Source organism: Colias croceus, chromosome 18 (assembly GCF_905220415.1).
Source record: "Colias croceus chromosome 18, ilColCroc2.1".
NCBI classification, from domain to species: domain Eukaryota; kingdom Metazoa; phylum Arthropoda; class Insecta; order Lepidoptera; family Pieridae; genus Colias; species Colias croceus.
The window spans coordinates 279,349-304,530 of record NC_059554.1 but is presented as its reverse complement, the minus strand read 5'-3'; the positions used below and the strand labels follow the sequence as shown (position 1 = coordinate 304,530).

The following is a 25,182-nucleotide window of genomic DNA, read 5'->3' as shown; positions in this document are numbered from 1 at the left end:
GCTTTTTTTCTGTTTTGTAGTCTCGTTGTATTTGCAGAAAGGATAGGTATGCACCTTCTTTTAAGTAGGTAGGTATGCAAGTAGGCATGCAGGCTACGTTCATTCGTCATTGCTGTTTATTATTTAAATTTTTATGAACTTATTAGAAATATTATTTCTACCTATACCTATAATGTAGCGTAGAATCTTAATTATTTTTTACCCAATTTAAAATTAAAAAAAATAGGTATGTAAGATTATACCACCTCGAATAATTCAAACTAATTATGTTTTTAAGTATGTAGGTAGCTGTGAGGTACCTACACAACTCACAACTTATTAATTCAAATTACTTAGGTAGGTACCTGCTTATTTAATTTGGTTTATTTGTCTAAGGTTCGGTGTAGGTACCTACCTCTATCTAGTATAAGCCGATAAACGTTCATTCACCAATTTTGCAAGCCAATTCTATAAAATTATCGATTTTTAAACTATCGATATCGAGCAGTCTCTCCCTATCAGTGTCACATGTCGTGTTGGCTTGTTTGTCACACATGCTCCTGATTAACCGGCGCCGTCTCTTTGTCTGTTCGTCTGTCACGAAACACGATCGCTATGTATACCCGGCGCGGCCTAAGATGATCCCTATGACAGTTCGTCTTAGTGATTGCTCGTATGATGGATCGTGTCGATACTTTACTATTTTATAGGCAAAGGCGTGGTTTGCATTCAGCCACGTCGGTAAACATGTTTTTACAAATATTATAAAATGAATTTTTTATGTAAACGAAACGGTAAGTAAAACGAAAGTTTTCCAAAACATAAAAATGCACCTTATCATTTTCTCGTAATTTTTAACCCGTTTAACACAGTGTATATTATTTTGTCATGAAATTTGAATCCCCCATTTAATTTTTCTAAAAAACTTATATTATCATAGGTAAGTAGGGTAGACTGGGTACGGTTGAAACAATTTCACTTATAACGGCCATGACTTTGCTGTTTATACCCCGAGCGATGAAAAATATATGTTAAATAAAAGAGCATGTATCTGTCTACTATTAGGCGCTATGATTTTAGTTCCATGTTTATTATTTTTTATAGTAGATCAAATTAAAAAAATAAATCCGATTTGTTTCAACCGTCCCCATACCAGGGGCGGTTGAAACAGTGATTGGGGTCAGTTGAAAAATATGCGAATAATACAAAATATAGCATTAAAATATGTTTTATTGATTGTTTATTTTAAATCTAACAATAATTAAGTAACTCTATTACAATAAGGTCTGCTCTCTAAATATGGTGACATACAAACAAGACAGAAGTACCTACTCCTCATCTTCTGATGATATCTCTTCTTGTATTTTTTTATTTTTTGCTTCTTCGATGTTACTTTTACATTTTCCTCCATCAAATGTCTTCCTTTTTCGTCAATCCAATCGCTTCTTCACTTGCTTAGCTCTAGTTCGTTTCAATATTAATTCTTGCTCTTTTCTTATCTCTTCCTTATCTGGTGTGTCAGTGAAAAGTGTAAACTTTCTGAGTTTTTTCCCTCTATTATTATACCTTCTGTTGTTATATCCTCTATTATATTCCATTTTTTTATTTTCTTGCTCGCCAGAGTCATCTCGCATTCGAATTTACCTTAGAAGCGAATAATTGTGCTTCTCTGCCACTTTTCGCAATGATTTCCGGTTTTCACTTCCTCATACACGTCTTTGTACTTTGAAAAGTATATTTATCTTCCCGAAATCTCTTTAACACGTACTATTGGCATCTAAAAATACAAAAAAATAATTAAAACAATGTTTCAACCGTACCCAAAAAAAATGTTTCAACCGTCCCCAACTCCTACTTTAGGTAAAATACAGTTATAGTAATTGTAACAACAATGATACACAAAAACTAGTCACAATGTCGAATTCCACAAGATTCACTTCAAACAAAAACGCACACTTAATACTGTCACTAAAATAGATACGCCAATAATTGGAAAAATCTTCAAGCAAAAATACTTACTTTTGGTCATAAAAACACAATAGGGTCTTATAAAATCAGCTGAAGCGCGCGGAGATCGACGCAACATTGTGGTTCGTGTTTAGAACAGTTGTGCGCTTCATTTTCCCCTTGGACCCCTAACCCCCCCACCAACGGTTTGCGAGATATTCGTGTTGTTTCAACCGTCCTTTGTTTCAATCGTACCCAGTCTACCCTAAATGAACGCGAACGGTAATTAATTAATTAAATATGCTGCGATCTTCTGTTCCATTCAATAGTGAATGAACTATTTACTATAGCTTAAGCATGGAAAAAATGTGAACTCGTTTCCATTATCGAAATTTGTTTATCGATACTTTCCGCACTAGTCGATAAATGCCAACGATGTAAGTTTTGAAGGACGTAAACGTAAAGTCAGATTGATATAATTTCTCGTAAATGATAAGAATTGTTATAATTCCAACGGAATATCATTGTAATAGCATAAAGCTACGTAAAAATTAATAAATGCCATTTTTAGACGCCTCCAATACGTTTCTAATTTAATGGTGACGCCATTACAAGTTTGTCTCTTGAGAATAACTGTCAGTGTCATAGGGATCATCTTAGGCCGCGCCGGGTATAACTTATTAAAATACTTTTCATATGATATCGCTATAGGTAACGTTTTTGTTTGAGATACCTATGAGAATATAATATCTACTTACCTAGTTAGATTTTTTTTAAGATTTAAAATTTATCTTTCTACTGTACGGTAAGTAGGTATCATCCAAGAACATTTAGGTACAAAACTAGGGCCTAAGATAGGATTAAGGATAGGTAGGTAGATCTACCATCGTAATATCCTACTAAGTAAGACACACGATTTGAAACTTCGATTTATACAGAATTGTGTTGATTTTTTCATATCTAATAAGGAATATAAAACTGCTTCCTTTGCCACTCCTAAACTCGGTTACCTACCTACTTCTTTTATTCATTCGTTTTCCTCTCTATTTTAGAGAACTCATCCTTGAAATTTTAACCATCATTTGTTCGTAAACTTACCTATACCTGACTATCTTAGTTACTTATACCATACTATAATAATATATCCATGCATTATCATTTACAAGTCCTTCAATTTTCAAACAGTCCTTCAATTTCCATAACTACCTTACAGAATCAATAGAGTTATTAGGTACCTATGCACTTAACTCTTAGATTTCTCCTCAAATCTACAAGTCATTCATAACAATATGATCTATTGTTAGCAAACTGCAACAATTCCTGATACATCATGTGACAGCCGATCTATCAGTGCGCAAGCGACGCGGAGTAGTTTGGCAACGGAACTGCTAGATCTCGTGTTATTTGCGGTAGGTACTAGATACATTTATATTAGTCGGTATTTATATTGTTAAAGATCATTAGATCATAGTTAAGGATAGTATAGTTTTCATAAAAGATATCTCAGAGCTTACTGCTTAAGTTATCAAGAAACCACCTTCAACAACAAAATTGATTATTTTTAAGACAACCATAATATTCATATTATTTAGGTATACCTTTAATGGCCTTTAAGTCCAGTACCGTACTATTACCTATTTTTAGAAATTGAGTTCCGAACTGTTGTAAGGTTCTTTATTTTTAACCTAAACTACTCTACCTACTAAACAACTAAACGAATCTTGTCTAAATTTCAGAAAAAAAATAGGTATTCTAAGATATCTTTATAAGAATCAAACACAGAAACAATTCAGAAACGCGCAATCACAACCATCCCAATAAATTACTATACAATCTATCCAACAAATCTTATTTATAATTCAATTTGAGAATTATTATTGATGTTAAATATAAAGCCGGCGTCCCACCGCGCGCCAGTGACGCGCGACGACGCGCGACCGCCGCCGCTCGCGCGACGCTTCGCGGAACCGCGCTTTCATCTCGCTCCAACTGCCACTCGCACAGAAATAGCCTTTCAGCTGTCCATTATCTAATTAACTATTCTCTTCCAAATTTATAGTGCTCGTGTCTAGTGTGTAGATAGTTTAAATGTTGTTACCTATATATTGTTTTTCAACTGGTTCGATGATACGGTCATTGATAATAATTAATAACATTTAGATATCTTTATATCTATGTCGTAGTATCAGCGAATGGGAAATAAAAATTAATAATTGTCTGTGTATTTCGCTGTTCACATATTTACAAAATAAAGTGAAAACTAGTGATTTAAATAATAGAGCATTAACCTCGCGGCCTTGGTGTTATTCTTCACGCTCATTATTGTCAAGAATTTTGCCATAAAAATTCCAACCACAACTTATTATGTAAACATGCAAATATATTTTAATTACAAATCACTTATCCATATAACGACGTATTCAACACCAATTACACTCAAGTGATATCAATTATAACGGCCATTGCTTGGCAACGAGGTGCGATGTTGCGCGGCGCGATACACCTTGTTGCTGCTATATGTTGCGTACCTGCACGCTAACGCTACGCTGACCGCCCAAATGAACGTGCGCTGTAGCCTGTAGCGTTGTGCTGTGTGCGTTGGGCTTAATTAAGTAGAGAGAGACGGAACATTGAAAATAATATTTAAAAAACATTGTATGTAAGTATTACATTATTTTGTTCCATAATTAGGTACTGATTATGAAGCAGATACAGATATATTTATGAGTATGAGTTCATGTATATTTTGTAAGTATTTTAAAAGCGCAACTACAAGTAGGTACATAGGTACCTATCTGATTTTATTTAGACTGAATGACAGTAGTACATAGGTTTTAGGTAGGTACTTTATTTGGTACTGTATCACATAATACCTAATAACGGTTTGTAAATGGTGCAAAAATTACGGACTATATTATTTGAAAGGGTAACTTTTTGATAATTTCCGGCTGTTATTTTAAACTTACAGTATAATCATTTGCAGGTACCAACTTTAAAACGATTTATTTTTAAACTTTATTTGAACTGCTTTGTGACCTGTAAATAATAAAAGAGTGCTTTTGGGTTACTACCTCTTACCAGGGAAGTACCCAATGGGGTTTGAAACTTTTTGTATGGACGCTGGCATATCGACCCGCCGCTATTTTTATTTTTTTTCAAAATCGCGGCGCACGATTAAAGTAGTACAGTATGGATAGAGGACACATAGACGAACAAAAAATGTCTCATAACATAGTACCCTAAAGCGTCACATTACCGAGATATTTGGAGGTAAATATTCACTTATGAGTACGACAAACACTAAAAATAGACTTATTACGTGTCTATATGCATAATATTATCTCCAAATAATCACTCCCAGGTAGATTATTATTATTACAGGAAGAAAGTAGGTATTCATTACATTACTTACATTTTTATGTAATGTATGTATGTTTTTAGGTAATGAATCTACCTACTTTCTTCCAATAAACTGATATTTACCTCCAAATATCTCGGTAATGTGACGCTTTAGGGTACTATGTTATTAGACATTTTTTGTTTGTCTATGTATCCTCTATCCATACATACCACTTTAATCGTGCGCCGCGATTTCGTAAAAAAATCATAATGGCGGCGGGTTTGATATGCCAGAAAGTTTCAATGCCCTTTGAGATTTAAAAAGGCTTTTCAATGATGACACCTATCCGCTACGTTACTGGGATTTATTTTGGTATCAAAACAAATATCTAGAACAGAGAACTTTTTTATAAATTATAGAATACTAGATTTCCGCCCGCGGCTTCGCCCGCATACAAAGAAAAACCCGAATAGTTCCCGTTCCCGTGGGATTTCCGGGATTGCGTCATTTTCCCGGGATAAAAAGTATCTAGCCTAATAATTAGGCTACTTTTTATCCCTGCATAGTATGTCCTTTCTCGGGTATCAAAATATCTCCATACCAAATTTCATGAAAATTGGTTCAGTAGTTTAGGCGTGATTGAGTAACAGACAGACAGACAGAGTTACTTTCGCATTTATAATAATATTAGTAATGGATTTTTTAACGTGGAAGTATTAACCAATACATCCAAATTGGTTCCTGATACCTACCTTTCACAAGTCGATATATCCATACAGAAATGAACAAACAATCCACGGCAGAGCTATAATTAATTAGGCACTCGATTATTCAGCGTTTTATTTGAGAATCGCGCGTTGTTCCGTCACGTTCATCGCCATCTGACAGCGGCAAACAAACAAACAAGATGGAGGTCGTTTTTGGCGGCAAACGATTTGAAATGGCGACGGCGTGGCAGCACTTTGATCGTAACACGACAACTTGATAAATTGTCGCCGCATTTTAATGGGAGATGGGACGAATTAAGTTTATTGTTGTCATAACTCGTGAGGGTGCTTGGCCCGCCGAGATTAATTGAAGTGTAAATAGTCGAGTGGTCTGTGTTGCCAGCTCTAAATACGCGGAGTATTTACTGCTGCTACCAACGGTTACAGATTGAGAGATAACTATTATTATAAATCTAATGTATTTAATATTTATGTGTTCATTTTTTTTGTTCGATGGACATAGGTAATTCGACAATTTATTATAAATGAAGAACAAATTTAAACATCGCAGACAATTTTGTAAAATTAATTAATTTATTTTTAACGTCTGTGGTGCATTTTATTTAAAATAATCGCTATCTCATACATGTTTAGAAAATGAGGAAGTTATTTTTAATTTTAAACATACTCACTTAAATGATATAAATACCTAGTTACCAGTCTTTAAAACAGCGATATGTGTGGTTTAATTTATTATCTGACATAATAATCATCGACCATAAACAAAGTCATAGGTACACAATTATAATCTAAAAATATCAGTATTGTGCAACCGCATCAGCAGCGGTCCATCCGGCGGCACATCAATAACGGGAACAGCGTGACGGAGGGACGCGAGAGGAGGCACGACAAAAATGTACTCAGGAATTAATACAAACACTACTATCTTATTGTACACTTGCGCACAGAAGTGATTAAGCAATATTTTGAATATGTAAATTATGATATGGAATTATTTGGTACCTTGTAACTTTTTGTAGGTAAGTAATAAGAATTAAGAATGTTAATTATTGTTTAGCTACTGACATCTATACATCAAGTTCATATATTTTCCCATTTCAATTTACTTTAAAGATTAGAGACAACACAAATGGCAAAATCCAATTACATAAAAAAGCAGGAGGGCGCAGTATTCGTTGGTAGGTATATAAAAATAATTTAAATAGTGCCTAACTACATAGAGTAGGTAATGAATTTAGGATAATATACTTTCATTAAAATTTGATGACACGTTCAAAAAACTTTTCCCCTCGCCATTCCGTACAAAGCGGCGCGCAGTGTCAGCCATTTTTCATAGCACGGCTGAACGCTTGCCCGCCGAACGGATTTAGCCGCGGGACATTTCAGCTAATTGCTTTTTTACTCACTCTCGGGAAATAAGGATGTGCGCTTGATTGGCCGGGAACATCGTTTAATAGATACCGCTCAATGTTGGTACAAATAATGTCGTGTAGCTGTTTGTCTAATTTGAAATTAAGATATAAGTATTTAAAAAAAATATAGATGTTGTCAAAGTCGAACTCAAACACAAACAAACTTAAAGTAATCTTCTGAATCTTTAAAAAAAATATACGAACTACATACAATGCAATGTAAGCTTTCGCTAGCAATACCTAGTTCGAAACATGAAGATACAACATGTATGATGTACGCTAGTTATTAAAATCTACGTCATGCCACTATGAACTTACTCAGTTTATAATCATAATGTAATTACCACGCGCAATTAAATATTCAAATAGACGAATCACGAATGGTTATATAAAACAGTAGGTATTTAATTTCTCGTCCGTGGCCAGGCGCCCACACACCACAGACCTGTCGGCAACCAATGATGGACTGATTTATATGCTATGCCATTGTCACTAACTGACAACGAATTGAGGTTTTCATCACAACATTACTCTTGGAGTCCATTCATCACTGTCTGGGTTCGTCATGACATTTTAGGTTTAAGGGTTTGTGTAGGTATCAATGTTGTGTTTCTACTTTCTACGAACATTTCGATCGAGTCACTTCCAATCCATGTAGGTCTCTGTGACCTATGTAGCAAATGCAACACCACCAATATTGTCAGCATATTTTATGAGCTTTGGTCGTAACCAAAGGGCAGGGCAGGGCAAGAAAAGCTCGTAAGCTTTTCTTGCCCTGCACTAAACATAATACAATATTAATTTTTTTTTCTGCGAAATATTCGATCGAAAAAGAGCTAACCATTTATGTATTTAGATTATTTTTAATATGGTTTCCATTTTTATTTTCAGCCTGAGTAGCGTTAGGTATCTACTACCTACCTTAAGTATTCTGTGCCTCAAGTTAATCTCTTACTTTGCATCGAGTTTGCATCTATGTTAAATTGTTAACAAGATGTTAGCAAATCGCAACTCTAATAAAAGCATTAACAACAATATACATTTTTATCTCAACATGAAATATGATTAAATTAAAAAAAAAATAAGATGCTGTTTGACTGTGTTGTGTGTGTGACGGCCAACGACTTCGGTAGGCTACTTGAATAGAATTTATCTTCTAGCGCCCTCTATTAGTAACGTAATTTATTTTCTTATTTTCTTGTATATTTCATTGATAGTAAAAGAAAATTGTAAGTTATCTCATAATAGTTCAAATCGTTGGAATTAAATCTCACAAAATTAATAAAATTTATCTATTATAATAAAATTACCCTAAAATTTTTGTAAATTAAATGTTGTCAGAAGAAAAAAATATCGTATATTTTTTATCTGTTTAATAAGTCAACTGTCAAAAGTCAAAACCTAAACTTAAAACCTGTGATTTTAGCAATAAATTGTAATTTTTCTTCAGAAATATATCGATTTTTACAATTATGGGGACAGAAGTGGCGTTATCATTTAGTACTTTACGTACACAATTAGAAAATGAGCGAAATAGTTTATTCAAATTAGACGAAAACATAAAGAAAATAGTGCAAACATCAGGACGATACAATAATGAAAGGTTAGTTTGATCGCTTCTTCGCTAATTTTGATAGTTTTTTGAGGAAATAATTACGTTTTATTGTTACTCTTTAGCAGATACAATCCTTTCGGTGATCACTCTAGAGGAGGACCTAGGCTAGGCGGCAGAAATTCGTATACTGAAGCAAATAAGAACGACGACCAATTCTTCAAACGTAAACATGAAACTAAAACTGTTTTTAGCAGGTGAATATACAATTTAATTTAATAACTGTTCAGCATAATAAACAAATTTTTTTTATTTGTATTGTAAGGATTTTAATAATTTTGTAAGGATATGTTTAATTTCCATTCAATATAAAATTTCTTTATTTTTATCCTCCCACATTAGCTGTTATTAATTTTCACTGCTTCCAGATTATCAGCAAAAACTAATGATAGTGATGGAGAGGAAGATGTACCAGGTCCCAAAAGAACTCGAGTATCTTCAGCAGTGTGCAGGGAGCTCCCCACTAGAGCAGCTGTCCTGCGAGCCCAGGGGGATGATGAGCAAGCAAGGACTAGAAATAGGAGAATTTTCGGTTCACTTCTGGGGACCCTGCAAAAGTTCAAACAGGAAGAGATTGTGTTACAGACTAAAGTAATCACATAATACATGTTTATTTTATGAGGTTGTATGCACTTATAGTGCTCTGTATGGTTACATTGATAAAACTACAGTTAAATTTTAATCTTTTATCGTGAAATGTATGCATTCGTTATAATTATATTTATTATAGCTTTAAACTGACTCATCTAATATATTATAATAGTAATTATTTTTAATAGATCAAAGTTATGTAGTTGTTTGTAAAGCCAAACCTAATTTAAATTTCACAAATTACAGGAAGATAAAAAAGCCCAAGTAGAAAGAAAAATAGAAGAGCAAGCTCGGCAAGAGAAGGAAAGGGAATTAAAAGAAAGGCGAGTATTATTTGCAGAGCGGGAACACAAGAAAGCGACAATCAAAGCACTAGAAGCCAAGATGATGAGGGTGCAAGAGTTTGAGAAGTGGGAGGAGTCTCAGCGCAGCCTAGGGAACTTCATCCTCACCAAGGCCAAGCCCCACATATACTGGCTGCCTAGGAGGATGTCTGAAAAGGCGACGGAGAAGTTGACGTCTAGTAGAAAGTATCATGAAAGTAAGTACTGGTGGTTTTTTAGTTTAAAAATTGCACTGTTGCATGGTCTTATTTTTTTTTCATTGATAAAAATAAAAATTATTGATTATTTTTTAAAGATCCTGATGTTAATGTTAATTAAAAAGCATTATTTAGTAAAATGACTTTTAAATACATTGTATAGACATTATTTCCACAAATATAGAGAAAATATGGTAAGGGGTAGGTCTAAAATGTTTATATTGACACAAGTATTTGTTATTAACACACTAAGTTAATTATAAGCAATTATCCAATAATTACTGTTTCCAGCTAAATATGGTCCATTATATCGCAGTAAGTAATGTCAGCCAATGTGATATTGATTTTTGCATCATCTAACTAATAATATTTATTAAAAATTAAGTGTGACTTAATATTTTCCCCTTAACTATGAATAATATTTAAAATAATAATGTAGGAAGGGAGTTCTAATCACTAGTTGCTAGTGTATGTGCAAATAAACTCTCCACTTTCAAATTAAAGATGTAAATAGGTACATTAGGTATTGCACTCTGCCTATGCTTACCGAGTTGCTTGCAGTTGCAGTAGGTTAAATTAAACAACTTACGTAATTTCCATTTTACATACATTACATTATTTTTTGGTTAAAAAACTTAGGAAAAGGCTAGTAATTAGATGTCTTGTTCCTGTCAGTTAATTACTGGGTGACGTAGGACGCGGGTTCGAATCCTACCTCATAGTTGTCATTTCTTTTCGATTTTTCAAACATGTTTAAGTTATTCAAACCGGAATAATTCTTATAAACATTTACAGTATAATGTAGTACTGTCCACACCCATATTAAAATGTAACTATTCTACCTATAACAGAGTGCATGGCGAAGAAACGTCAAGAGCTACAAGAGGAGTTGCAGCGAATAGAGCAGCGCTGTCTGCGGCAGAAGCCGGGTGCTAAGGAGAACGATCCGCATGACGATGTGCCGCATGACCAGCATGTTCATGTAAGTTATATTGTTTAAATTAAATAAGTCAAAGAAAAAAAATATTTTATTTGTTTTTCCAATAAAAAAGAAGGATACATACATTTAATTAACAATGACACCAATGAATGCTTAAGTAAGAAGAATTTTCTGCTTCTAGAAGTTATTCTTAGATATAACGGAATGCTACCTGCAGCTAGCTACTTCATCTTTTTATTATTGCAACAAAAATGTGTTTAGCATTTCTCAATAAACTGAAAACAGCACTTTGGCTGGTTGCAGAGTTTGACCGGTCGGTCCTGACGATACGCATCAACAATTGTATGACTATGACACTAATGCGCATGACAATACGGGTGCGTATGGCTATGGTCGGTCTAGCTATAAACGGTTTTATGAATTTCCATATGACAAGCGCGACTGACGTACGCACTGATGGTCGGTCAAGCTCTGCAACCAGCCTTATGCTATGAACAACACAACAACAATTTGATTCTACTTACCCGGATTCTATTCAATTTATTTATGAGATAAAAATCTTCTTAAGTAAAATTTGTTAAATTTACAGGAATTGGAAGAAAATGGCAATAAGAAGCGAGACAAATTCGCAATGGACGCTGATGATAAGGAAGACAGTGATGCAGACGACCAACATGATGATAAGAACATGGAGCAGGAACTTACTGCTGGTAAGATTTAGGGAGCCTTGTTTATATAATTAAAAAAAATTAAAAACATTTTTATGAGATAAAGTAATAGGCTCAAAGTTATTTTAAGTTTTTTTAATCTAAGCTTTTGATTGCAGATCAGTAAGTGAGTAATTTTATAATCCTTTTTCATGGAACCACAACATATTGTAATCTCAAATAAATACCTATGTTATAACTGTAGTTATAACATTTAAAAATATTGAAAATATGCCTACATCCTAAATATATATGTGGTAAAAAAATAGATATGTTTCAGTAATAATGTTGCACAATATCACATTTAAAACTGTTACAGTGAGTAAATTCAAATAACTCATTTCTTAACATAACCGTAATAACTTCTTTTAGTTCCAGAACCAGAAGAAATCAAAATGGACACAAGCACAGATCACACTGAGCAAAATGACATTGTTCCAAATGAGATTGCACCAAATGTGACTGTACCAAATGACATTGTACCAGAGAACGCTGAAGAAATACCACAAACAGAGCCTAAAGCTGAAACCGTAGAAGAGAAAAAACCAGATTCCAATAATCCAGAACATTCCTAATGCTTGATATACACAAGGGGTGGTCTCATGCTGTCCTTGTTGTTTTTCATGTGAAAGACAGAGATAGCATTAGACTGGTTTATAAAAGTCCCCTTGTCTAAATGGACCTTTATCTGAATGGCCAAATGATAGACTAATTGGAGAGTGCTTTTGATTACGAAAATTAGATATATGTGATTTCATTAGGCCTGGTATAGGTATTTTTTATATTTGTAAAGAAGTTTGTATTGAAACTGGTGAATGAAAATTTAAGTTGTGAATGTCTATAATTTTATATAGCTGACATTTAAAAATAATGAAGTTTTACTTTAGAAGACATTTTTTTCATAAAAGAAAATAACTATAATTTTATCATGTTGCATAAATCAAAGTGATGTTGCATAAATCATAAGTTTAAAATCTGTAATTATGAAGAAGTGACGGAGAACTAAACTGAATAAACTACAATACTGAAATTTTATCATTTGGCCAGTATGAGTGTTTCATAGTGTAATATAAAAATAAAAGGTACTTGATATTGTGTTAAGTGTATCAATAAAAACAATACTGTCAAATTGTTTTAATGTTTTATTTAAAAAGCGATGGATAAAAAAAAAAAAAAAAAAAGCGATCACAGATATTTTAACTTCATGGGTTACTTTCAAGAACTATTTGTGCAAGTGCTTATTAAGAAAAAGTTATTAATTAAAAATTCTTATATAAAAGATTTCAGATTGATTGCAAGATGCCAAGAAGTAAAGGAAGTAATTTTATCGATTATTAATAAATAATGAAATACAGAAGTTAATTAAAAACATACATTGTATTGAGAACAATTAATAAAATACATAAGTATCATCAGTTAATATAAAATATGCATAGTAGGCTTGATATTATAGGCTCCTTCATCAAGATTCCCTCACTTTAAATAAGAAAAAGAGTTTATATTATAAGCCATTGGCATATGCATAGCTTATATTATAAATGAAATAGTCAGTCTGCCTGTTGTGAATTTTGGATTAATTTTGGAACAAAAATACTTGAAAATAAGCAAGTTAAGCATGTGATTAATGTCATAAATAAATCTATCTGAATAATTATTAGATATGTCTGATCGAACCCTTGTTAATAAAATAAATATTGAAAAAATATATTATTAGATCAGTTTAAACTTCATCTCATTGAAAATTACTTTAAAAATATGTTTAAAATTATATAATGTTTACATCCATGCAGCACATTATCAATTGTAACAAGACTTCTTTCAAAATTCTATGTTTTAATAAAATCAAGCCCACTACAAACACAGTACCAACTAAAATAATTAATCAAGTGTAAATATCCTGGAGGCAATATCGTCGAGCATCCAGTCCATGCCGTCGAGCAGGTTCTCGCCGGTCACCGCGGAGCAGCGCACAATACGCCAGTGATGGGACTTGATGCTGTCCAGATCAAGTGCCTGCAACATTTTTAAAGAGAATTATTAATAATTGTATTATTTCTTTTTGATTTTAAGAGTTTACATATATATATGCATGTTATATATAGGCTTATAACAAATACAGATTAGTGTGTTTAGCTATTTGTTGAGAAGAATGAAGTTGAGGATGGTGTAGATTGAAAAATCTTCATAGAAATATTGTTTCATTGATTTATTTTCTTTATGTAATGATAGATTTAACAACCTGTTTGAATTATGCAGCAAGGCTTAAGCCAGATTGTTGGAATTTTAAAACAAGAATAATTCTGAATTATTAGAGTGCCTATTTGTGAAGATTTGTAAAATTGTAAAATTAAAGATATAATTTTATCTACTTGTCTTGCTCCTATGTTAGAAATATCCTTAGCAATATTATTTTAACTTAAAACCACAGCCAGGAGTTGAAATTCAACGTAAAATCATCTTACCTCCCTAATCTCCTGTAAAGAAAGCGCACCAGGCAGATCTGACTTATTGGCCAGCACAAGTAGAGTGGCCCCAGCCAGCCTCTCCTCCCGCAGTAGAGAGTGTAACTCCTTGGCACAGTCTGCAAGCCGCCGAGCATCAGCGCTGTCCACTACCCAGGCTACACCATCTGTACTTTCAAAGTAGTTCTTCCAATATGACCTAGAAATGCAAGCTTGTTATTGTTTATCTATTAGGAACTTACTTTCATTTTTCCAATTAATCTACTACTCTTTCGTAATCCACTATCAGTAGATTACAAAAAAAACATACCCCTTATTAAAATCAAGTAGTCAATCAGTAAGTTTATTATTTTGAAACATTTAAAACAAAAATTGTTTTACCCAATTAAGTATTTAAATTTAAAAAATGGATTTAGAAGTAATCTAGATGTATAGTGACAAACCCAAGAGCAGCTTACTGTGAATTTTATCTCATAATTACTTAATTACAATTTCATTATATGACCTTCTTACCTGAGAGATTTTTGTCCTCCAACATCCCAAATATTCAATTTATAACCCTTGTGTTCCAACGTCTTAATATTAAATCCTAGAGTTGGAGATATTGTGTCGATTGGCTCGCCGTTAAATCGTTTCAATATTGTGGTTTTGCCGGCGTTGTCCAGTCCCCTGAATTACTTTGTTAAAGAAATTATGTGCAAAATAGCGTGTTTTTATATATGCAATGTATACAAGTAAAAAAAAGGGTTATTGTAATTAATCACATGAGAAAACCTGTAAATATGAAACATTTGTTGACAAAAAAAAAAGGATACAGCATCAATATTCTCATTTCTTTTTCTTTTTGCCGGAGTTTCTTCAAAATCGTTAGAAAACCCATTTTTTAGATTGTTGTAGAAACAATAAGTATCAACTTTTTATTTGGATAATAATAAAATCTTATTTCTATAAATTTTAATTGGGTTTGAAACACTGTTTGTTTTCAGTTGTTTGTCGTGGTTTGTCTGTTTAAACAACAATAAATTATTAATAATTAAAACGTCAAGTTGGTGTCAACTTTGTGTCAACTCAACTACAATTTGACATTTACTTGCTCTGTGTTGACATTGATTAAATTAATTATTGAAACGATTAAACAATAGATCTGTGATTAAAACAAGTCATTGCGCCTGTTCGCGTCCACCTGCCTATTCGCGTCCATTTTGCGGATATCTTTTAGAAAATTCACGTAAATAAGTATACTTTATGTAAAATTGTAATAAGAAAAATTTCCGATAATACCTCAATGTATATGAGACATGCACACATATTCAAAATATGCCTGCGCAACGTCTATCCTATTTAAAAAAAATATTTAATTTTGGCTATTAAACGAGAAAGCTAAAACGCGCTGAATTTTGAGAAAAAAATAGTGCGCAGCGTCGCGTTTGACGGTAAGTATCTTATTGTTAAATGTGAATTTTTGAATATGTAACTGTTTCTTTGCTTTGCTAACAAAACGTGGAATAGTATGGATTATAAATCAGCTTATTTCTTTCACAATTAATAGCTAAAATAAGGTGGACGCGAATTACTACACCGAATTTGTACAACTTCCATTTTGCGTCCACAGTGGGCGCAAACTATACCTATAGTGCATAACAATAGAACATATTGCGTCCACATTGTTTTTCATTACGTAGCAATGAATTGTTTGCTAAAATATGTAATTTAGAATAGATTGTAAATTTTTGACTAAGACCACAAGTTGATAATTTAAATTTTCATTCAAATTAGCAAATTTTTATGCTATTTTTTCATTTTAAAATGGGTATTCTAAAAATGAGACTAGTATTTTTGAGAATGACAGTCAATAAGTCTGTGGTTAAGAAAATAATATAAACAAAAAAGAAATTTAATTCATTAGAAACTAAAAAATAGGGTAGGTAGGTAATCTTAATAGAACTGATTATTATTTATTTACATAACATAACTTTGTTTTTTGTTAATTTTTGGTTCTAATAATGATGAGAAGATAAATATAAATAAGTTTTTCCAGTTGCCTCACACAGTGAATTATATTAATAATAATGTTGATTTTAGGGTTCCAAACCTCAAAAGGAAAAACCGGAATCCTTGTAGGATCACTTTGATATCCGTCCGTCTGTATGTCCGTCTGCCGGTCTGTCTTTCTGTCAAGACCCTATTTCTCAGTAACGCGTAGAGGTATAAAGCTGAAATTTATTTTGAATACTCAAGTCTACGGTCCCTTGAAGCAGTGAAAAAATCACACTTATAAGCCAAAGCAATCAAAAGATACAGCCGTTTATGCTGCAAATTTTCGCAAATTTCGACATTCGCAAGGGAATCAAAACCTACAGGGTACTTTAGGTGAACACAGATACTTGAAGTTTGGTACAAAGCAACGTCTTATAGCACAAATAAGGGAAACATTGAAAAAATAATCATTTACAGTTAAAACATATGAAAAAAGACAGGTTAATAAGGAACCCTCGGTATGCGAGTCCCACTCGCATTTGGCCGGTTTTTATTAAATAACTATATTCGTAAATAAATAATTTATTAAAATCTAATTTTTATTTGCATTTATCTGATAAAATATCACCCAATACACTCTTAATTCCTTTTCTAAGCTGGTGGACGCGAACTGGTCCACGGGTGGACGCAAACTGGAATTTTTGGACGCGAACTGGGTAAAACGCCTAATTCTGCTATTTGTCTAGATAAATAAAAACCACATGATATTTCCAACACAATTGAAAGTAAATCTTAAAATAGACTATGTAATAAACACGTTACATAAATTTTGCGTTGAAATTTGTTCTGGAACATTTTTATTTTCTCCTTCAAACTTTCCAACTGCACTAAGTGGACGCGAACAGCCTGCTGTATAAAAATATTCGAATCGAGTAAAAAAGTAATTATTATAACTATCAATAATTTATTTAACATGTATGCTTCAAGTCTAGCATTAAAGCTTCAAGTATTCTGAGCATAAATGCAAGTATGTATGTATTGCTATAATATTATAATATCCCTCATCCTAAACTAATGCAACAATTTGGTAACAAGTATTAAATCTTTAAATATTGTAATACAATAACTATTGATGAATGATGAAAACAGTTAACCCTTATTAAAACGCTGGGAGCTATACTTCCCACGTCTCAGATTGAAGTAAATCGTGTTTTATTTTTATATGCTTAAACCTAATGCAGTGTAATATTTATCTACGCAATCTTAACATTTCAGAGAACTTTTTTCATGGAAACACTTAAATTCAGAGAATTATTACATGTCATGGTAAACACACATCAAAGTCAGGTGACGTGATTTTGCCACCGAAAACGACCGTTATTTTTTAGTTTTTTGTGTAGTGCTGAAAAAAAATTAGATAAGTAGATTTGAGTTTTAGCTATGAACTAGAATATTATGTGTGCCGTGGGGTGCCGGTTTAAGAATAGCACCTCCCCATCTCCTCCCGTGGGTGTCGTAAAAGGCGACTAAGGGATACATCATACCGGAACGGGCAGCAGCGTTCCGCGATTCATTACCTACCACCAACTGCGCTCGCCAACCCGCCTGCCAAGCGTGGCGAGTACTGGCATTATCCCCTCATGGATAGCACACCACCAACCAGGCCCCTAGTACCCGGCAGCCCCGCTATTCCAGGCTACGGTAGCGGCCATGGTAACGGCGGGGCAAGGGGTGCTAAGAATCACCGGATGAGATCCGGCTACCACTCCACACGACCCCTGGCCCTGGTAACATACAATGCACGCACATTGAGGACGGACGAAAAGATAGTTGAGCTGGAAGAAGAATTGAGCAAATTTCGATGGGATGTCATAGGGTTATCAGAAGTCCGAAGAGAGGGGGAGGACACGATAACGTTGACGTCTGGTAATTTGTTCTTCTACCGGGAGGGCGACCAACAGTCCCAAGGTGGAGTCGGGTTTATCGTCCACAAATCTCTCGTCAACAACATCGTAAGCATCGAGAGCGTGTCGAGCAGGGTAGCGTGCCTTATACTCAGAATATCTCAAAGATATTCGCTGAAGGTCATACAGGTTTACGCACCGACCTCGGCTCACTCCGATGAAGAAGTGGAGATTATGTATGAGGACGTAAGTAGAGCCATACATACCTCGAAAACACACTTCAATGTTGTGATGGGAGATTTCAACGCAAAGTTGGGGAAGAGAGGCGATGATGAGTTGAGAGTGGGGCAATTTGGGTTTGGGCAACGTAATCCGAGGGGCCAGAAACTTGCTGATTTTCTGGAGAAGGAAGGACTCTTTATGATGAATTCCTTCTTCCAGAAACCGAATCACAGGAAGTGGACCTGGCTGAGCCCGGATGGAAGGACGAAAAATGAGATAGACTTCATTATGACCACGAAGAGACAAATATTCAAAGATGTCTCTGTGATCCATAGGGTGAAAACCGGAAGCGATCACCGAATGGTACGAGGCACCTTGAATATTAATGTCAAACGTGAAAGATCACGTCTAATGAAGTCTACGCTCCGCCCTTGCCATGCCCAGATCCAAAACCCCGAACGCTTTCAACTGGAGCTCCAAAATCGCTTCGCTTGCCTCGACAGTAGCGTCTCTGTGGACGATCTAAATAACAGGCTGGTAGAAACTATCCGCGCGGTTGGGTCCCACTTTAAAACCCGTAAAGTAAATCCGCAAAAACTCTCGGACCAAACTCTGAAACTAATGGCAGACCGGCGCTCTATGCCACTGCGCACATCTGAAGATGCTAAGTCATATAGGCAGCTCAATAGACGGATATCTAAATCTCTGCGGCACGACATTCGCTCCTTTAATGCTTCCAGCATTGAGGAAGCGATTAAGCGTAACCAAGGCTCGAAAGTGTTTGCAAGAGATATGTCTATTGGGCAGAGCCAGCTGACGAAGCTGAAGACAGATCGTGGCGTAGTAGTGTCGGCCAAGCCAGAGGTATTAGGAGAGGTCGAGAGGTTCTACCGGCAACTTTACACCTCAGTTGCCAAGCCTGTTTCTAGTCCGGCGAAAGACCCAAGAGCCCGACTAACCCGACATTTCACCGAAGATATCCCGGACATCAGCCTGTACGAGATTAGAATAGCTCTGAAACAGCTTAAGAACAACAAGGCGCCGGGTGAGGACGGAATCACCTCTGAGCTTCTGAGAGCGGGTGGAAAACCTCAGAATGCTACAGAGGCTATTTAATTCCGCCTTACTCGAGGGCACAACGCCTGAAGCATGGAGCAAGAGTGTGGTTGTTCTGTTCTTCAAAAAGGGAGACAAGACCCTATTGAAGAACTACAGACCGATATCACTCTTGAGCCATGTTTATAAGCTGTTCTCAAGGGTTATCACGAATCGTCTCGAACGCAGGTTAGATGACTTCCAGCCTCCCGAACAAGCCGGTTTCCGTAAAGGCTTTAGCACCATAGACCACATCCACACGCTGCGGCAAATTATACAGAAAACCGAGGAGTATAATTTGCCACTATGCTTAGCGTTTGTGGACTATGAAAAAGCCTTCGATTCGATCGAGACCTGGGCCGTGTTAAGGTCTCTCCAGCGGTGCCGTATTGACTATCGGTACATCGAAGTATTGAGAAGCTTGTACGAACACGCCACCATGTCAGTCCGAGTACAAGATCAGTGTACAAAGGCAATCCCATTGCAGCGCGGTGTAAGACAAGGCGATGTGATCTCGCCCAAACTTTTTACCGCTGCTTTGGAAGATGCCTTCAAACTGTTGGAATGGAAAGGACTTGGCATCAATATTAATGGCGAGTACATCTCTCATCTTCGATTTGCCGATGATATCGTAGTCATGGCAGAATCCATGGAAGACCTTAATGCAATGCTCGATGACCTCTACAGAGTTTCACAACAAGTGGGCCTTAGCATGAACATGGACAAGACGAAAATCATGTCGAATGTCCATGTTGTGCCCACTCCAGTCTCTGTTGGAAACTCTACTCTCGAAGTTGTAGACGAATATGTCTACCTAGGACAAACCGTCCAATTAGGCAGGTCCAACTTCGGGAAGGAGGTCAATCGTCGAATCCGACTCGGATGGGCAGCGTTCGGGAAGTTAAAGAACATCTTTTCGTCCAAAATCCCTCAGTGCCTGAAGACTAAAGTCTTCGAGCAGTGTGTGTTACCAGTGATGACCTACGGAACAGAGACGTGGCCTCTAACCCTGGGCCTTGTGCACAAGCTCAGCGTCGCCCAACGTGCTATGGAAAGGGCTATGCTCGGAGTTTCCATACGAGATCGAATCAGAAATGAGGAAATCCGTAGGAGAACCGGAGTCACCGACATAGCTCGCCGGATTAGTACGTTGAAGTGGCAATGGGCGGGGCACATAGCCCGTAGAACCGATGGCCGTTGGGGCAGAAAGGTTCTGGAATGGAGGCCACGAACTGGACGACGAAGCGTGGGACGACCTCCCACAAGATGGACGGACGACCTGGTCCGAGTGGCAGGGAGCCGCTGGATGCAGGCCGCCGGTGACCGGTCGTACTGGAAATCCTTGAGGGAGGCCTTTGTCCAGCAGTGGACGTCCCACGGCTGAAACGAACGATGAACTAGACTATATTACGGTTGCGTGAAACGTAAAAATATGCCCAGAATCTTTCGTTATACCTTGGTAGAGTCGATTGAAATTAAGTCTATAAGTCTATGATATATAAAAAAGCTAGATACGTTACCCGCTCTCTATTTTGGCAAGAAAAAACTCAGCTAAGTGCCCGAGTTTCACTTAGTCACGCACCATTCAGCGTCGTGGCTGGACGTTCTTTTTATATTTTAATCGGCAGTTGTTATTACGAAGTATATGAGTGAGACATCTATTATGTCTCGTGCGTGAGAGTGAAAGAGAGAGCAACTGTATTGGTGATAATGCGTTAGTAAGTAGGTACCTATGTATTAATTACGCTGTTTTTTAAAGCAATGATGTTGGCGTATGCCGCGTCTACTATAGTCCTTTTCAACTAGGATGATTCCTGTGACACTTCATTGTGTTCCGAATTACGTATTTTATGTTTAAAACGCCAAAATAATTTTAGTGCATAATATTTTTATTTTATGGCGGCATTATTACCAAAAATATAAAAATGAAACATCTTAAGCTTATAAATCAAAAACAGTATTGTTTAGTTTAATATAATGAAAAATAAAATAACACAAAAATATAATACCTACGCAATTCGTGTACATGAAATGGATCGTTGAAAAATCATAGAGTTGGAAAATCATATAATCGGCGCCCATCTTGCGATCGTTTGTCAATCGAGTCAATCGTCTGTACGAGTGCGTCAGCCTTGTATACAAGTTGCATTTTTATATTGATACTTTACGTGGTATTCTGTTATTGTTACTAATTGTTATTGTTGACTTCTTGTTGCTGTTGTTTGCTAAGTTTCCTTAGTTAATTGTTGGCGAAATGCCGAAAAAACTAATTTTGGTACTTTATTCAAATCGATTTCATTTCCATATAAAATATTATCGATTATCGGAAACAATTGATATGATTTCAGTAAAGACATCTCTACACGTGTCAAAAATCGATGTGTCACAGAAATCATCTTAGGTGGAAAGGACTATAGTATAATAGGTCATTGCTATAAGTGGGAAGATATCATCCCAGTGTTCTTCACTGCACACGACATTCGGAAATTCTATATATAAAATCCGTGTGTCTAAAAAATCTTTTTAGTTGGTTTAAGCAACTTATTTATTATTATTCATTTCCAACCTTTTTACAAGAGAGAACAGATGACGGGATATATACTTCCCACCAAAAAAAGGTTACTTCCCCACCACTAACCCCTCTTTTGTGTGTATTTTTGAAATCTACGACCCAAAATTACTTAGGAACTTATCTTATTTTTTTGTTAACTCCTCCACAGGCTCGCGTTTGAATAAGGGTTAATTTCTGTCATTATTCTAAAGTTTATTTACTCCGTATAATACTCCTCACAATATTATAACTATATAATGTGAGGAGTAACTACATAATGTAAGATCTTTCAATAAATAAAACTCAATAATATTAATATTATGCAGTTGCTACTAGATTTTGCTGATCAATATAAAAGGCCCTACTCACGGTTCAACACAACCCACAATCTGCTGACACAATTTGTTGAAGTCGCGATTGAGCGTTCTCTACTCACGATTCATCCAACCCTCAATCTGCTGATACAATTTCATTCCGCGATTGCTTGCCACAACGTGTGCACGTCACGTTGATGCCTGGCCTGATGCTAAACCTCAACGCAATAATACGCATTATTAATGGATATACTAATTTATGAAATATAAGATAATTATCTTTGTAAAGCTTGTATTTTTTCCAATTTTATTGATAGATTTCAAGGGCTATAAAGTATAAACGGCTATAAAATATAAACATCTTCCTCAAATATGTAAAAATGTCTTTCCCGCGCTTATCTCAAAACCGCCATTTTGCGATTACTGCGCAGCGCGATTGAGCCGAGATTGGAGCAATCACAATACTCACGATTCAACACGCACACAATCTGCTGACACAATTTGTCGGGTTGCTTCCGCGCCGATCCAATACACAACATGTTGGGTTACGCCCCCAACGTGCCCTCAACTATACTATTCACGACCATTGAGATAATATTAATATGGAGCAGACACCACGAACAAAATCTGTGCGCCAAGCGCGGCGGCGCGGGGCGCGCGAATGACGGCTAGACAGTCATAGATTATGCGATGTCACTGACTCACCGCTATAGAGGCGACACTTTGTTTCATTCTGTCTATTTTATTGGGTGCCACTCCTTACATGCACGTTGACTTGAAATTTTCTTTGTACTTACTTAATATTTATTTTAGGTATAAACTGACTTTACTACGCGGGGCTAACAATATCTGGCATATAATATAGGATGATGTAAATAGTGACGTCATATGGAATAATTTAATTTTTTTCGTGTTTTAGGTTATGGGAAGGGGTCAGGGCTATGGGAAGTTTAATTCCTTACAAATTGAGCCTTTTTTAGAAAAAAAAATAAATTTTCCCTTTCTTCACGGCCCAGACATGGAAACCTTGAATAGAAAAAATATTAATTACTTATCTCTGAACTAGCGCAATAAAAAGTAGCCTATGTTCTTTCTCAGGGTCTTAAGATTGTCTGTGCCAAAGGAGAATGCCCATGAAAGTATGGACCACAGTACAGTGTTGCGTCAATGCCAGAGTGGTTTTGGAGGGTTCTTCGATATTCAAAAGATTTTTACCAATTGATTTTTTTGTGATAAAAACAGGGGTTTTCAAGATATTGAGAAAAATGTGAAATAACCTCAAAACTTAAATAACCCCGATTTAGTTAGGTTTATGTGTGATTTAGGTAACATTTTATCGTCCAAAGGTTATTTTTCGATTAACATATTTAATCTATGCGTAGAGCTTATGCTTTCAGACAAAGTCTATCTGTTCATCGGCTAGTGTAGGTAGGCACCAGAAATCTTCCGGGACGGATTTCAAGAAAACCTAAATATAATTATACTTAAAAAATGCCAATTGAGTTTTTGTTCGGTTTACATGTTGTTGTTGTTGTTGTTGTTTGAATCATTTTTTCACTACATATTCGAAGAAAGAAACAAATAAGAAATAACTGGTTACCTACCAAGCTATGTCATAATAATATTTTTTTTTATATATACATAATTTATATTATTTTACTTCACTATCTTTGTTAAAACAACCTACAGTGTATAAACAATACCTTAAAGAGTGATTTTATGTTAATTGATTTTTTTTTGTAATTCAATGAAAACAATAATCGATATTAATACATTTAGCTATTTACCGTAGTAAATGTAATAAGTTACCGCTTGGTTACCGTGGTAACCGGTAATGGACACTAAATCTATAATAACGGATCTAAACAATTACATGTCTTATTAGATTTTACAAAACATTCCCTGTTCAAAATATATTTTCCGATGGTAAGAAGGCCTCTAAATTGCCGAGATTTTTTTTAATTGTATTGTTGTCTTGATGCATGAGAAAAACCAGTACCAAAAATTGGCATTCTCCTTTCATCAAAATCGGTCCAGTAGTTTATGAGTATATTAATTACAATCAAACAAACAAACAAAGTTTTCCTCTTTATAATATTAGTGCAGATAAATAAATAATAATTCAATTATACGTTCAAGTCAGTAGCTTATACAATATCAATTAAAAACTTGATTGAAATCAATTAACAAAAAAAATTGGTGATTGAGTAATTGATTTTCATATTTCATGATTTCACCTTTTTTCAATTAACAACCAGTCTATGCTTTTCTAAATATGTAAAATTATTATTTTATACTATAAAAATATACGCCAGCAAATATTACTAACAACACTTATTTCATGCCCAATGTCATATCTTAAATTTTTAATCTATGACAAAATGTCGCCCGCCAAAAATTTTGCTCTAACTAAGTTTTAAAAATTATTATCTAGTTACTTACTGATGAAAAGTTATTCCTTTGCACTTTTCCGTATTCTTTGTATTATTTGTGCAATATCGTAACACACACGTAGGCATATTTGATGCGTTTCACTTTAAAACAAATAAAAAATGAGCGTGACGTTCGCGCCAATGAGCGAGCAAGCGACTGAGTGCAGTTACGCCACATGACGTATGTGGAACATATGTGATGTAGGCGGTATCGTCTCCATACTAATATTATCTCAATGTTCACGACACAATCTGTCAGCTCACTGCAGATTGTGTCAGCAGATTGTTACTGAAATTGAATCGTGAGTAGGCTACTTAATTTTACAACATTCACTTGAATAAAATATAAATTAATGATACTAAGTCGCGATTTATATATAGGATAAAAGAAAATTCGTTACACTAAAACTTAATCATAGCTTTTATTA

General features: G+C 35.1%; 2 protein-coding genes and 1 long non-coding RNA gene across 4 annotated transcripts; 1 reads left to right on the top strand and 2 right to left on the bottom strand.

Annotated features, from left to right (window-relative positions):
* Positions 1-1,191: 1,191 nt before the first annotated feature.
* On the bottom strand, positions 1,192-2,182 carry LOC123699534. Its single transcript, XR_006752530.1, has 2 exons — positions 1,999-2,182; positions 1,192-1,756 (listed from the first exon to the last, which is right to left on the bottom strand). It is a non-coding gene; the product is annotated as an uncharacterized LOC123699534 (long non-coding RNA).
* A 6,623-nt stretch (positions 2,183-8,805) lies between these two features.
* On the top strand, positions 8,806-12,386 carry LOC123699516 (pinin). Of its 2 annotated transcripts, none has more exons than XM_045646482.1 (7): positions 8,806-9,009; positions 9,087-9,215; positions 9,387-9,609; positions 9,856-10,150; positions 11,002-11,132; positions 11,680-11,800; positions 12,170-12,386. In XM_045646482.1, exons 1-7 carry the CDS (start codon positions 8,879-8,881, stop codon positions 12,370-12,372), a joined length of 1,233 nt encoding a protein of 410 aa, XP_045502438.1. In that variant the 5' UTR covers positions 8,806-8,878; the 3' UTR covers positions 12,373-12,386. The 2 variants fall into 2 exon arrangements, with proteins under 2 accessions (XP_045502438.1, XP_045502437.1); XM_045646481.1 differs by having other exon boundaries at positions 9,084-9,215.
* A 943-nt stretch (positions 12,387-13,329) lies between these two features.
* On the bottom strand, positions 13,330-15,241 carry LOC123699496 (ADP-ribosylation factor-like protein 2). Its single transcript, XM_045646444.1, has 4 exons — positions 15,075-15,241; positions 14,773-14,928; positions 14,260-14,458; positions 13,330-13,810 (listed from the first exon to the last, which is right to left on the bottom strand). Exons 1-4 carry the CDS (start codon positions 15,137-15,139, stop codon positions 13,676-13,678), a joined length of 555 nt encoding a protein of 184 aa, XP_045502400.1. The 5' UTR covers positions 15,140-15,241; the 3' UTR covers positions 13,330-13,675.
* Positions 15,242-25,182: the final 9,941 nt, after the last annotated feature.